Source organism: Condylura cristata, unplaced genomic scaffold (genome assembly GCF_000260355.1).
Source record: "Condylura cristata isolate star-nosed mole 26May11 unplaced genomic scaffold, ConCri1.0 scaffold00011, whole genome shotgun sequence".
Classification (NCBI taxonomy): Eukaryota; Metazoa; Chordata; class Mammalia; order Eulipotyphla; family Talpidae; genus Condylura; species Condylura cristata.
Window position 1 is genome coordinate 23,759,906 of NW_004567112.1, and position 13,873 is coordinate 23,773,778.

Genomic DNA, 13,873 nt, shown 5'->3' on the forward strand with positions numbered 1-13,873 from the left:
ACTTTACTCTTGGCTATGGAATGGCCTTGACACACACAGGCAATAAATACCTTCTGGTATTTCCATATTCAGTGTAAGCTGGCTCTGGGATGTCTCCTACCATTCTAATCTTTTGTCTTCCTGTTATAAAAGAAAATACCCTCTGGGAACTGAATTACTAAAGAATGAACAATTTTATTTTTACAATGTTTTGAAGTATTATGCTTTATGTTTTAGGATTCCTTTTGTATTCTTGGATAAGACATGGAAAAAATTTATTTTTCTTCTATTATAGGTCTTATTTAAGGAGACCGAAACAGTTGTCCCTCAATTTTTTATGTTCTGAGTAATCATGTCGCAAAAGCAGATACTTTAATGTGAGCGTTAGTATAGAGCTCTGCTTTTTAAAAAATGATCATAATCTGGTAGCTTAAAATATGTAGTTTTATGCTGAAGCCCGGAGATAAACTTCTTCCTGCTCCCTGACTTGCCTTATGTCTGCCTGTTATCCAGTTTCTATGGCCTCCAGGTATTTTGGATTCTTAAGAATCAGTAATCATCTTTTACCTTCTTTAGACTATTTCTCATTTTCCCGGGATTATAACTTTTGTTCTAGCTTATAAAGTTTGGTTCTTTCTATTTGATTTTTATAAAACTTAGACTAACATTGCAGTGGTTAGGTGTATTACTCATAAGGATACTCCTTGTTATCGCAGTAGTTTTTGCCAAAATTCTACTGGAATTTTGGAATTAATCTGGAATATGGGATCTACAAAAGATAACCAGCAAATTCCAAGTATATGGATCTGTGAGAGGCATTTAATCTTCCTTAAATATTTATAATATAATTTAAAAATGATAAGGGTTATATTTCCCCATGTCATGGGCAGGTTTAAGCATGCTTAGGGAAGTATAATATGTATTTTCTTTTAACATTTCATGATTATATTAGAAAAACTTACAAGATATTTGACTTATTAAATTATTAACTATATTGATTATATCAGCATAAACATGTTTTCATAGCTGGCTTACCCTTGCGATGCTTATCATCTGTTGTTCTGAGTCTCTTTGAATAATGATTTTTTTTGCAGTTATAGAGATAACGAAGGGGTACTGACAGAAGGAAAACCTGCTTAACAAGTAAAAACAGAAAAAGCAAAAAAGATACATTTTTAGTGAAATTAAACCAAGGCAACCTAAGGTCTCCTTCTAATGACACAAAGCATTACTTTTATATTGTGTTTTACCATTTACAAAATGATTTTAGGTACCTTATTTCCTTTAATCCCCACAGCCCTATGAAGTATGTATCATTACTAGGTGTTCAGTGCCTTTAATCTCTAGAGGAAACTACGTATGATGTTCTGAGATATGTGCTAGTTATTTACGTTGGTTAGACAAATAGTTTCAGTTTATGTATAGTCACCTGTATATATTACCTATGAAAAAAATATGACCAATACCAGAACCAGGAGGTGGAAGGGTTGATAAAGAATTAGGACAAAAAATTCATGTGCAGAAATTAAAGTAAGAATCTATTATTATATGAATATTTTTGAGGTTTGAGCTTGAGAAAATTGTCAATAATTACAGCAGTAAAAAAAAGTGAAGTAATAAATTTAAGATCAATAAAAAGGAAAAAAGTATGCTGCTGTTAAAACTTAATGGTGCAGTAATATGAAGGGGTATGTATTTGTTAAGGACATTATGATCAGAGGTCATGAAAGTAACTTATATCCTGGGTCAGAACTCATTCGGTGCTACATTTAAAAAGTCAGAAACTAAGGGAGAATTCATTGAGAGAGAACTATTATGGCAGCAATGACTGGTCAGGATTTAGACTCCCTTCAGGAGTGAGAACAATGAACCCATCAGTTATCATTGGAATTCAGTATAGTCAAACAGCACATCTGTGACCATGATACAGTGAAGACATTATTTGAGGAGATTAAACAAGATAGCCCTGGTGTGAGCTGAGCGTGAAATGACTTTATCCTTGGAATGAAACTGCTAAAAATCAGTAAGATGTTCAGTACCAATGTGTAATATTTTCCATTCACTCACTGCTAACTGAAAATTTGGAAATGAAAAGAGCAATTAATTTAGTAGGGTGTGTGTGTGAATCTTTTTCTGTACTTGATGTCAGTGCATCTCAGCTCCGCCCAGGCATGGCCCACAAACATACTACGTGTATGACACACACTGAGATGCACAGATGAGGTGGCTCGTGCCCAGAGCTAGTTTGCCCTAGGGCCCCAGGTCCTATGCCAAGTCCAGGCTGGCTTCCCAACAGCAAAAGGACTATCGGTCAGAATTCCTTTCTAAATCATTCTTGGTACCAATGCTATGCTATAGGTAGAGAAGTTTTGTATTAAAAATTGTCAATGAAATAAACACAATTTCTCTTGGAGTTGTTCTGTTTTGGCTACATATTAATTAAAGTGGGGGAAAAATGTAAAGTAAACTTGACTAAGAAAATACCTGTTAAGACTGACCAGTCTCAGGAACGCATTCTTAATCAGTTCTGAGTGCTTGGATATGAAATATGACATGTCCAGTAAGCCATTCTACATTTTAGGCCATTTCTAGTAGAAAGGATCCCTGAAAGGTTGAGTCAATTTGTAAAATTACCTGGGATCCCGAGGCTACTTGTGCTCATATCACCTATACCATTTCCTTTAAATGATCTGGGTATGTCATGATCTGAGAATATATTTTGTTTGAGGTGGGTAGCTAGGTTAATCCAAACTTTAAATTTAGATGTAAGGTACAATGTACTAAAGGATTTGATTAGGTGTTTTCAAAATCGATTACATGACTGTAGTAAATAATTTGTGAAGTCCTTTCTCTACAACATCTGCTCTTTTTGTAGTGTAGGTAACAGGCAGAGGAAAAAAGGAGTGATTGAATATGTGCACACATGTGTGGTCACTGTGTTAGATTTGACACGAGCAAACAATGGCTCATGGGACAATATGGTCTCCCTCCTGCATTTGCAGATAAAGGTTTTAGTACATTCACCTACAAAAACAATATAAGGGTTTGTAAGACTATAGGTTTGCATAGTCCAAAGAGCCAAAAACTTTTACCATCTATTACTTTACAGAAAAATCTGGAGACTTCTTTGTGGGACAGAATACAGACTAAGAAGATACAAGAGACTGCATACTAAGATGGAAACTTTCCCTTAAAAAAACGCTATCACACCCCCCCAAATTAACAAATGTATAAATTCAAAATGTAATAAAAATGCTTAAAGAGAATATTTCAAGCCTGATGTCTAAATTATAAGTTTTACATAAAGGTATGTATATATCTAACTTTATTCATACAGACTTAAAATCCAATCATTATTTTAAATATTAGTTCATTCAAATCAAATGAAATTCTGATTGTACCTGTGAGAGTTTCCAAAGCTCTGCCACGTATGGTATTCTTCCATGAGATCAATGTGATCCAATGTAGAATTATAGAAATCGGTATAAGGAATAAGGGAAGGATGAACCAAATTGTTTGCAGTATCTGCAAAGATAAATTCTAACATGATGATCTTTTCTAATACACGCATGATTCACTTGAAGAACATTTTAGTATTCATCACATATAGTTTCTATATAAATAATCTTAAAATAAGCAATTATAGCTACAAATAAAAAAGTCTAAAATTGCGGTCATATTGTGCCTAGTAATTACTTGCATAAAAAATAAAAGAAGTTGGTGGGGATCATAACACCCTAGTCAAAGGAGTGGGCAGAGAGCAGCCCCCTGCAGCCTTTTCTCCTGGTGCTGCTCAGGAATGAATGGGGCTTGTAGAGTCTTAGGATCACTACTTAGAAGGTCATGTGCAGTTGGTGGCAACATCTAGAATACTGACCAATGAAACATTTTAATGCTTAGAAGTTGTGAAATTATTACCAGAACAAAACTACAACTCTTTACTTCTAAGGAATGGTAAAAACGGAAGAATGCCTATGTAGTACTTCAAGATTTTTACAAGTATGTTCTTACGTTTAACAAAAGAAAAGGTGGTAACTTAAAAAAACCTACTAAGTAAAGCCAGCACTTTTGATGCTGATGGGATCCACCAGGAGCACTTGGTGATAGGTGGAAATTCTTCAGGCTTTGCAGGAAACAGACGTAAAGAAATAAATTGCAGCAATCTTTCTACCAATTGTTTGAACCTCTTCTGGGATAATCTGGTAAAAATTTTGAAATAATTCCATTCAAAATTCTCATTTTGGCAATATAGTTGTTATCAAACTTTATCCTATATACATAGTTTTAGGATGTATCCTCAAATTCTATTCATAAATCATTAAATACCTGAAAAATGCAAATACTTTCTTAATTAAATAAGAAATATGCGCCAAAATGACTGTAAAGTTAGTATTAAACATTTTTAAGACTAAGAAGTCAAGTCAATTCTCATTACTCATGGGCTCGACAAAATTCATTTATTTGCAAAATTTAATTGTAACTCCTCAAACAGTGCAGCACTTTCAAGGTCATCTGCAGATATACAAAGAGTGTCAAAAATATGAGTTGCTTTCTGTGCACATTCCCAGCTGAGGTAGAACAAAGTGATGCTGTCTTTGTTTCATACTGTAAAGAAGTGTCCTTTTGTTGTCTATTTAGTGTGATGTTTTTCAATATTGAGTGCTTTTTGCTAGTGATTACTATTTAAAAATGCCTCCTAAATAGAGTGCTCAAGTTCTGCTAGTGGCTAAATACAAGAAGATGTGATATGCCTTGTGGAGAATAAATGTAGTTGGTAAAATTCACTCAGACATGAATTATAGTACAGTAGGTTGTGAGGTCAATGTTAATGAACAAATATTTATATTAAATAACATGTCTCTAAATACAGAAAAAACACGTTTACATAGTAATCAGTTGATGAAAATGTGATCACAGGCTTCCAGGAACTTAACCCTGTAATTCCCATAGGCGCAAAGGCTCAGTGTTCACAGCAACTTCATTGAACATAACTATTGCAAGCAATGAGAATCAGTGTACTTAAAATTAATTTTGGAAGTAGTCTGCCTCTTGTTATTAATCATGAAGTAGTTGTTAACAGAAATATAATTCTGTGAGAAAGTACTGTATTTTTATAAATTGATATTGATGGCTATCCTATATTTTACAGACTTTTTACATATAGAAAAGTTACCACATAAATAATGGTGAGATTTCATGTACAGATAAGAAATAAGAAGATAACAAATTAAAACAGCAGTGTCTGAGTAACTCCAGTTGTCATGTTAGAGAGATAAAAAAGACCAATGATATGAATGCAGTGAAGCAGTAGATTGAAATCTCAACAACAGCTCACATAAGCCAAATGGCTACTTACATGAAAAATAGATTTAAAAATTACTCTTTTTATAGACCTAAAACATCTTACCAATTTTATTATAAAATTGTTAGTATCAAACTTAAAACTATAAGATTATAAAAATTCTAAATATAGAATGATTTACTTTTTAAACCAGTGGACTAGGAAATGATGGTCAGCTTCCACTAAGGTAGTTATTTGTCGTAGCAAGTGAGCATAGATGACATACGTAGATGTGTTATTAAACTGAGGATTCTGAAAAAGACAGTCAAGATAATTTTGTTAAAATTTTAACACATAAAAGGGAAAGCACTAAGCTTAGTAAGTTAATTAGCAAAGTTAGGAAACTAAATTTGTGATCGTGAAATCCATTAAAGCATAATCTCATTTGATTCATTCATTAGCAAAAACTTTATTTTTGCTGTGGATTTCTACACTGGAAGTAACTGTGACTTTGGCATTAAGATGAATTTGAGTCTGAGGGCTAATTCTACTTCTATGCTATGCTACTGTACTAAAGTATTAGCTATGCTTATAGCCTTTAGGCATCATCCCTAAACTTTGCTGATCAGTTTCCTCATCTGCACTCTAGTGATGGCTCAAGAGGAAATACACACACTTTGTAAACTGTAGTGAATAATACAAATACAGCATGTTAGCTATAGTTATAACATTTCTTTCTTAAAAAATATTTAAAACTAAAACTTTTTTTTTTAAAGATTTATTTATTTGTTCATACAGAACTGGGGTACAGGCCAGAGGCTCAGGGGTGGTGAGAGGCTTCACCAGAGACAGAATGGGGAGCAGAACAGGCAGATCGACGAAGCACACTGCTGAGGGGAGCAGCGGGCGGACCAGGAGAGGTCTGCCACGCCCTGTGGTCACCTCCGGGGCAGGCGGGAATCGAACTCACGCGGAAGCGGCTTTAGATTCTCAGTGCTGTGCTTTAACCCGCTGCGCCACCAGGGAGGGCCCACTAAAACTTAATTTTTATTTTATTTATCTGGACCTTACCTTATTTTCTGTATCTGTAAAACTATGTCTCTAAAGAGTAAAAATTCATCTTTACTTTTTAGCAAATAAAAACTACCAATTTTATTTTTTCATTAGAATTCTAACTTATATATTATGGCAAATATGTAGAGAAGTTAGGAACCTACTAAATTGGGAAGTAAAGTTTTATATACAATTAAAATTAATTATAAAAAGGAAGACTGAATAGAGAAGAAATTCTGTTATTTGTTCTTGAATAATGCAGCAGGAAGGCAGGACTAAATAAGAACTAAATTAAAATATCCTGTAGCTATTCAGCTTCCCATTATTTGTTATAACTTTAATTCTCTGGTTACAATTAATTTTACTCTAAAAGTATCAAGATGTTGCTTAAAATAATACTTAGTACTTGATTTCATTTCAATTATACATACAAGATTGAGATCTGATCTAGACAACTTCAACTAAATTCTTGCTATCTTACCTGTAATAGTATAAAATATGCTCTAAGATCATCTTTTGTTCGTGGACTGAAAAAGAAACAATGGGTTATAGATCAATGTTTAATCTTACAGCACACAACAACAATGACAACATCAGAACCTAGACTTAGATGATTATGCATTACTACTGAGTTAGTAACATGTCCATAAAGTGCTGGGACTATAGATCCCTCTGTGCCTACTCTACGCTGCTTCTTAAAAAATGCCTAAAAGCTGAGTTAGGAATTACTCATCCAAGAAATGTTTCCTGACATCATGGCAGAATAGAGAGGTTGGGATTAACTTCTCCCCTAAAAAACAAGTATAAAAAAATTTCCTCAAAGGAAGACTTTGAAATACCCTGAGAGAATCAGAAGACTTTTCCATGGAGGACTTGCACTGTTGGAGGGAAGGAAGGGGAGGAGGTAAATAGGAACATGGCCAGCAAGGTGTTAATAGATAAGTCATCTGCTAAACATGTGGGGCTCAGACCCATGGCCCAAAAGGGTATACCAGAGAATGCTGAATTTCCCTGGAGGGGTTTTTCAGAAGAGGTATGCAGTTGTGTGTGGGTGCAGGTCTGGTCTAGATCACTAAGAATTCTGTAGCTGGTTTGGACAAGGAAAGCTTTGCCCAGCCCCAAACTGACGTAATGAACAAAGCCTTCAGGGGGAACCCTGCCAGGCCCAGTCGCAAACCCAATAGCAGAGGGACAAACAACTGAGAGAGTGATCTTGCCACTCCCATGTGAAGAATCAAGTGGGCACACACTTGTGTTCCTTATGCATGAGGCAGCTGCAGTGGGTAGCTGCAGTGGTGACCTTTGCCTATAGCCATTGCTTAGCCAGCTTGCGTGCATCCCTGCCTGCCCTGCGGGGCTAAATGAGTCCTGGAGCTTGAGCCCTGTGGTGCACTTGCTAGGAGATTCAAGTTTGGAGGGAGCAGACCCAAGGTATCAAAGAGCATCAGAGGCAGAGATGGAAGCTGGAACCACTGAAGCACTGAATGAAGCATGCTGGGAAGAGAGAGAAGAGAGCTAGCCTACTCTTAACCAAGACTGAGGAATGAGGATGTAAGTTCCAGTTTCCTTTCATGCACCATCTCATGTCAGGATAAACAAAGAAGAGAAACAAAACAAAATCTGGAGCATCCCAATTATGAAAAAGCAAGCAAGGTAACACACATGCCTAGGAAGCAAGGAAAACCTAGCGAAAGCCAGAAAAGCAAAACAAAAGAACAGAAGTCCTAGGAATATATAAAGGATACAGAAGTAGAGGACTTCTACAAAAACAATATTGAAAGTGCTAAATGAGCCATTAGAAAATCAGTCAAAGACAGGCAAGCCCCAACATCTTCTTTGTATTGTATTGAAGTGTCAGTGAGAAATACATGTAATATTATTAGATGCCTTGCCTATAATAAATCGACAATAATTGAGATTTTGTTCCTATTATAATAAATCTAAAATAAAACAGTATGATAGATGAACTATATTACTTTACTTGGTTGCAGGTATATTTTGGAGGAGCAGGATTAGACAATTTTGAGAGTGTGATTAGAGAGGACTGAGATACAGTGGTTTCAAGTGACTCAGCCCCCTCATTCCTTAAGAATTCTATCTTCTGAAAATTTTCTTCATATTTAAAGAACCACTATGTTCAGCCAGAAATATAAAATTCAAGTCAGGTAGGAATGAAAAAAATAAAATATTCATGCAAAATAATTATTTTACTTGTGAGGAAAAGAGGGGGCAAAATGTGATGACAGTATGATTGGTATTAATGACATCTCAGTCTGCTCTCAGTGACTGTGATGGAATCTGGTATCAGCCACAGAAACAACCTTACTAATGAGCCCCTGGTCAGTGATTAGGTACATTCATATGCTAGAACACTATGCACATTGAACTATGGCTTAAGGAAAATGAAAATTTATTACTAGCATGAATTGGGGAAGTATAATTTTTTAATTATTCCAAAAAGGCAACTAGAAAAAAAAACTTCAAAATGTTAACATTTTATACTATTCTGCCTTTTCTAAATTTTCCATAAAAATAATGAATTTCTTTGAAAATCAGAACAGTGCTATTAAAATACATAGGGTACTTTAATATTACATTAAGAATTCCATTTTGATATTAAAAACAGTAAAAACACTTGAATTTTAATTAATGGTGTTGGGAATTAAAAACTTATTTGAATTATGCAACTTAAATATTATCAACATAAATAATAATGTACTTTTAAATGAACATTTTTGTGCATTCTTCAGATTCATAGTGCAAAATATCAATTACATTATACATCCATTCCTTATATAAAAACCATTTCAATATTTAATTTCAAGAAAATGTATCTCAGCAGCTAAGCTTACATTTCTTATACTAGTTATATGAAAAAATTTGCCATGGCTCTCAGGAAGTCCAAGGTTAAATTATATGCCCATGTCATTTCATTCCAGGTTAAAGGTAATAGTACAAATTCCATTTTTGTAAAATACATATATCTGACACACAAATTTTATTTAAAATTTTAAAGCATTTGTAGAGCCTCTGAAGCCCACCTATGGATCCTCCTGATAATTATAACAAAACTTTATATAATAGTTTAATTTGAACCTTTCCCGAAAGTAAAATACACATATTAAACCTTTCCTGAAAGTAAAATACACATATACATTCAAGGTTTATGGGATGTGTAAATTAACCATCAGTACTGGTTAGCTAAATATTAGTTATAATTACCCTTTCCATTCTCGCAACAGGCTATTAATGATTCCCTTTAATACTGTCTTCTGAATATCTTGAGGCTGTAAGCAAAAAGAAAGTTACTAGATAATTAGGGTTAGTAAAGTAGGTGTTTTTTATATATTTACAGATGTTTCAAAAATTGTTTCAATATTTAAACAAAATTGATGACCGAGGACTGAAACTTGTGGTAATAGTCTCATAGTCCTAGGGAATGCCAGTGACAAAAGATTAACAATCAGAATGCTCTCTGGTAATGTACAATATAAAACGTGCAAAATTAGTTGGTGGCCCTTTGATGACCACTAGCAGTTGACATAGATGAAAAACAACCTCAATTTTCCTGGATTGAAACAGGATAAAGTCATGAACACAGACCAAGAGAAGCATGTTTAACACTATAAAATGATCTTTTTTTAAAAAAAGATTTATTTATGCTTACAGAACTGGGGTACAGGCCAGTGGTCTGGTAGGTGAGAGGATTCACCAGAGACAGAGTGGAGAGCAGAACAGGCAGATTGACAAAGTACACTGCTGAGGGGAGCAGCAGGCGGGTCAGGAGAGTCTGCCACGCCTTGTGAGTCAGCTCCCTTGCTGGGGATTGAACTTGATGCAGTGCTATCACAGAGGTTCATTATGCGATGCTTTAACCCACTGTTCGACCAGGGAGAGCCAAAATGATTTTTTTTTTTTTTTTTTTTTTTATTGAACATCTTGTACTGCAGTAATGTTGGCTGACAATGCCATACTAGATTTTAGAGGTATAGTTTACACCTCTGTAAGGATATATTACCATAGCACACTGACCACCAAAGCACCTACATTCCTCCACGACAGTCCATTGGTTCCTTCCCCTCTTTGTCTTCTAACCCCCACCTTCCCTGGACTGGTGTTTTTCACACCCTCTCCAACACATTTCTGATCTTTTTGATATGGGACAATCTTAGAGATGTGACCTGGTATCTCATTGTGGCTTTGATTTGCACTTCCCTGATGACAAGTGATGATGGGCATTTTTTCATGTGTCTTTTGACCATCTGTATGTTGTCTTTGAAGTACTTACTCAAATCCTCTGCACATTTTGTAACTCAGTTTTTTATTTCCCCCCTTGGGGTTGTACGGGTTCTTTGCAGATATTAAATGGTAGCCCCTTATTAGATATGTGATATGCAAATACTTTCTCCCATTTGGTAGGGTATCTTTAGGTTTTAATGATAGTTTCCCTCACTTTGAAGAAGCTTTTTAGTTTCGTGTAGTTCAATTTATTTTTTGTCTCCCTTGCCATATCGTTAAAGACGGTTATGGAATGTTTTGCCTGAGTTTTCAGATTTTACATCCAGATATTTAATCCATTTTGAGTTAAATTTTGACGTGCTGTGAGGCAGTAATCTAGTTTCATTCTTTTGCATATGGTTGTTCAGTTTTCCCAACACCACTTACTGAAGAGACTTTCCTTTCTCCATTGTATACTTTGGGCTCTACTGTCTTGTTTTGCATTAACTGTCTATCTCAGTATTTGTGGATTTATTTTTGGGCTCTCAGTCCTACTGCATAATATGTGTTTGTAGTTTTAGACAATATCATGCTATTTTAATCACTATAGCTTTGTACTACAGTTTGAAATTTGGGCATGTAATACCTTTTTTTTTTTTGGTCAGGATCATTTTGGCTATTTGGGGTCTTTTGTGGTTCCATGTAAATTTTAGTAATGTTCTTGGTAATTCTTTGAAGAATGCCACTGAAACTTTGATAGGTGCTGCACAATTGCTTTTTAGACAGTTATTATAACAGTCCTAGTCCTTCCAATCATGAGCAGGGCATATCTTTTCTATTTCTTTATGTCTTCTCTTTCTTTTAATAGTTTTTGTTGTATAGGTCCATCTCCTTTGTTAAGTTTATTCCTAGGGATTTAATTATTTTTGAAGAGATTATAATGGTATTTTCATGATTTTTTTCTCTCCTAGTTCATTGTTTGCATACAGAAACATAATTTTCCACTTGTAGAAATTCTATTTGGTGTTAAACCTGACCAGTTATTTTAGATAGGCTCATTGTTGATAATCCCATTATCTGAAATCCTTCTATTTAGTGATTGTCTTAAAGCTGCCTCCCATGCTATATCCCCATTTTCTCTGTTAGTAATAGATTTTGTTTCTTAGGGCAGTTTTAGTTTTACAGAAAAATTAAGACTAACATAAAAACAGTACAGTTACCCTCACACAGTTTCTCATTAATATCTTGTTTTAATGTGATACATGTTATCATTGAACAAATATTGATAACATTATTTAATACCTAAGTTCATAGTTTGTATTAAGTTTACTCTTTGTTATAATCCTATGGGTTTTGACAAATGTATGCATCATGTAATGATACTGTAGTATCATACAGAAAACTTTCACTGTACTGAAAATCCTCTGTACTCTACCTTTTCACTCCTCTGGTCTCTTGGTCCAGTATTTTTACTATGTATATCAAATTTGCCTTTTCCAAAATTACATTAGTAGAAATCACAGAGTTCGTAGCCTTTTCAGACTGGTTTGTGCACTGGACAATTTGCATTTAAAATTCCCCATGTCTTTTCAATTCTTCTTTTTTGCTGAATCATACACAGTTGTATTGTCTTACCAGTTTGTGTGTTCATCCACCTACTGAGCTGGTTACATCTTGGGTAGAGGTATGAATGCATGCAAGTACATGTGTGCCAATACAACACACACACGACACACAAACATCAAATACCTACCTATTAAAATTGCTCAGTTCATTATGATGCCTTCACCCAGGGATATTTTTAGTCTTTCCTTTCTGTATTTGTACCTCCCCTTCTCTAGAAGTGAGAAACCTGACTCTGAACATCACCAATGTATTTACTCACATGTTTATTTGAACAAATAGTTTCAGATTTGCTAACCCATACCACTGAGAGAGAAAGAAAAGGCTAAGTTGAAGATTTATTTATATTTTTAAATATCTTTAGATTTAAGACATATAAAGTACTATGGATAAAAATTACTTGGCTTAGTTTTTTTTTTTAAAGATTTATTTATGTATACAGAACTGGGGTACAGGCTAGAGGTGCAAGGGCAGTGAGAGGATTCACCAGAGACAGAGTGGGGAGCAGAACAGTGTCAAAGTACACTGTTGAGGGGAGCAGTAGGCAGGTCTGGAGAGGTCTGCAGTGCCATGTGGGTCACCTCCAGGGTGGAGATCAAACTCATGCTAAAGTGGCTTTAGCTTCTTAGTGCTGTGCTTTAATCCTTTAATCTGCTGCGCCACCAGGGAGGGCCCTTGACTTAGTTTTTAATAGTATGATTGTGGCATTTATTTTCAATAGTTTTTTCTGTTTGATTATCATTTTCCCTCAAGTTGTAGAATAAATTTTATAGTGTCTATAAAACAGTAACATCCTTCCAAGTCAAAAGAAACTGGAGACATGTTCTGAGGAGTGGATTTTGTGGATCAAGGACTAGTAAAGAGTGACAATTAGTTTTCCAAGGTGGTCATACTTCTGTATACTTATCAATGTATGAAAGCTACAATTACCCCACAATATTACCAATTCTTGGCAAGATATTCAAAAATTTTTTGCACTAATTGTTAAATGATACATAATGTTATTTTCACTTCTCTGATGACAAGTATTAAGTACCCTTTCATATATTTAATAGTGAGTACTGAGGTTATGACAAAGATCTATGCTATTATTTCTTTTGTTAAAAAATATACAAGTCGTACAATAGGAAATATTCTTACATTCATCCATCCATACATACATAAGAGATAAAACTCATTTTCCACAAATGGCAAGAATGTCTTTAAAGAAAATACAAGTAAATAAATCAGTAGATAACTACTACAATTGAGTGAATTTTGCAAGGTAACTAAAGATCACTATGTATTTCCATATACTATAACAATCAGAAAATTAAAATAGCACAAAATACTACCTAGAAATCAATGTAATAAGACAGGTTTTCCCCACCATCTGCTTAAATATTTTTCCACTTAAATTAGTTACCAATCTCCCAAATTAATCTACAAAATCATACCAACTAGGAATAGTTTGCTTTCAAACAGTGGGGGAAATTTGTTTGTGTAAGACCTTTAATCAGAAAACTATAAAGAATTACCAAGAGAAACTAAAGAAGATCTAGGTAACTGGAGCACAGACCATACTCATGTTTTGAAAGTTTTTCACAAATTGGCTGACAGCAGATTTAAGTCTCAAAAATCTGGGTCTTGGGTCATAGTAGCATTGTATTCTAGGTACTTAACACAAATGGAAATTCTTGGGTTTTATTCCTACTGAGTCAGAAATTTTTTATTTTTACA

At 34.6% G+C, this 13,873-nt stretch overlaps 1 protein-coding gene across 1 annotated transcript in view; it reads right to left on the minus strand.

Annotated features, from left to right (window-relative positions):
• HECTD2 (HECT domain containing E3 ubiquitin protein ligase 2) overlaps positions 1–13,873 on the minus strand; it is a 49,392-nt gene that overhangs the window by 16,935 nt on the left and 18,584 nt on the right. The window contains exons 5-10 of the mRNA XM_012723407.1: positions 9,536–9,600; positions 6,795–6,840; positions 5,463–5,572; positions 4,030–4,178; positions 3,381–3,504; positions 1,015–1,111 (exon numbers count right to left, since the gene is read on the minus strand). Coding sequence (XP_012578861.1) covers positions 1,015–1,111; positions 3,381–3,504; positions 4,030–4,178; positions 5,463–5,572; positions 6,795–6,840; positions 9,536–9,600 — 591 coding nt within the window. The remainder of the gene's footprint in view (positions 1–1,014; positions 1,112–3,380; positions 3,505–4,029; positions 4,179–5,462; positions 5,573–6,794; positions 6,841–9,535; positions 9,601–13,873) is intronic.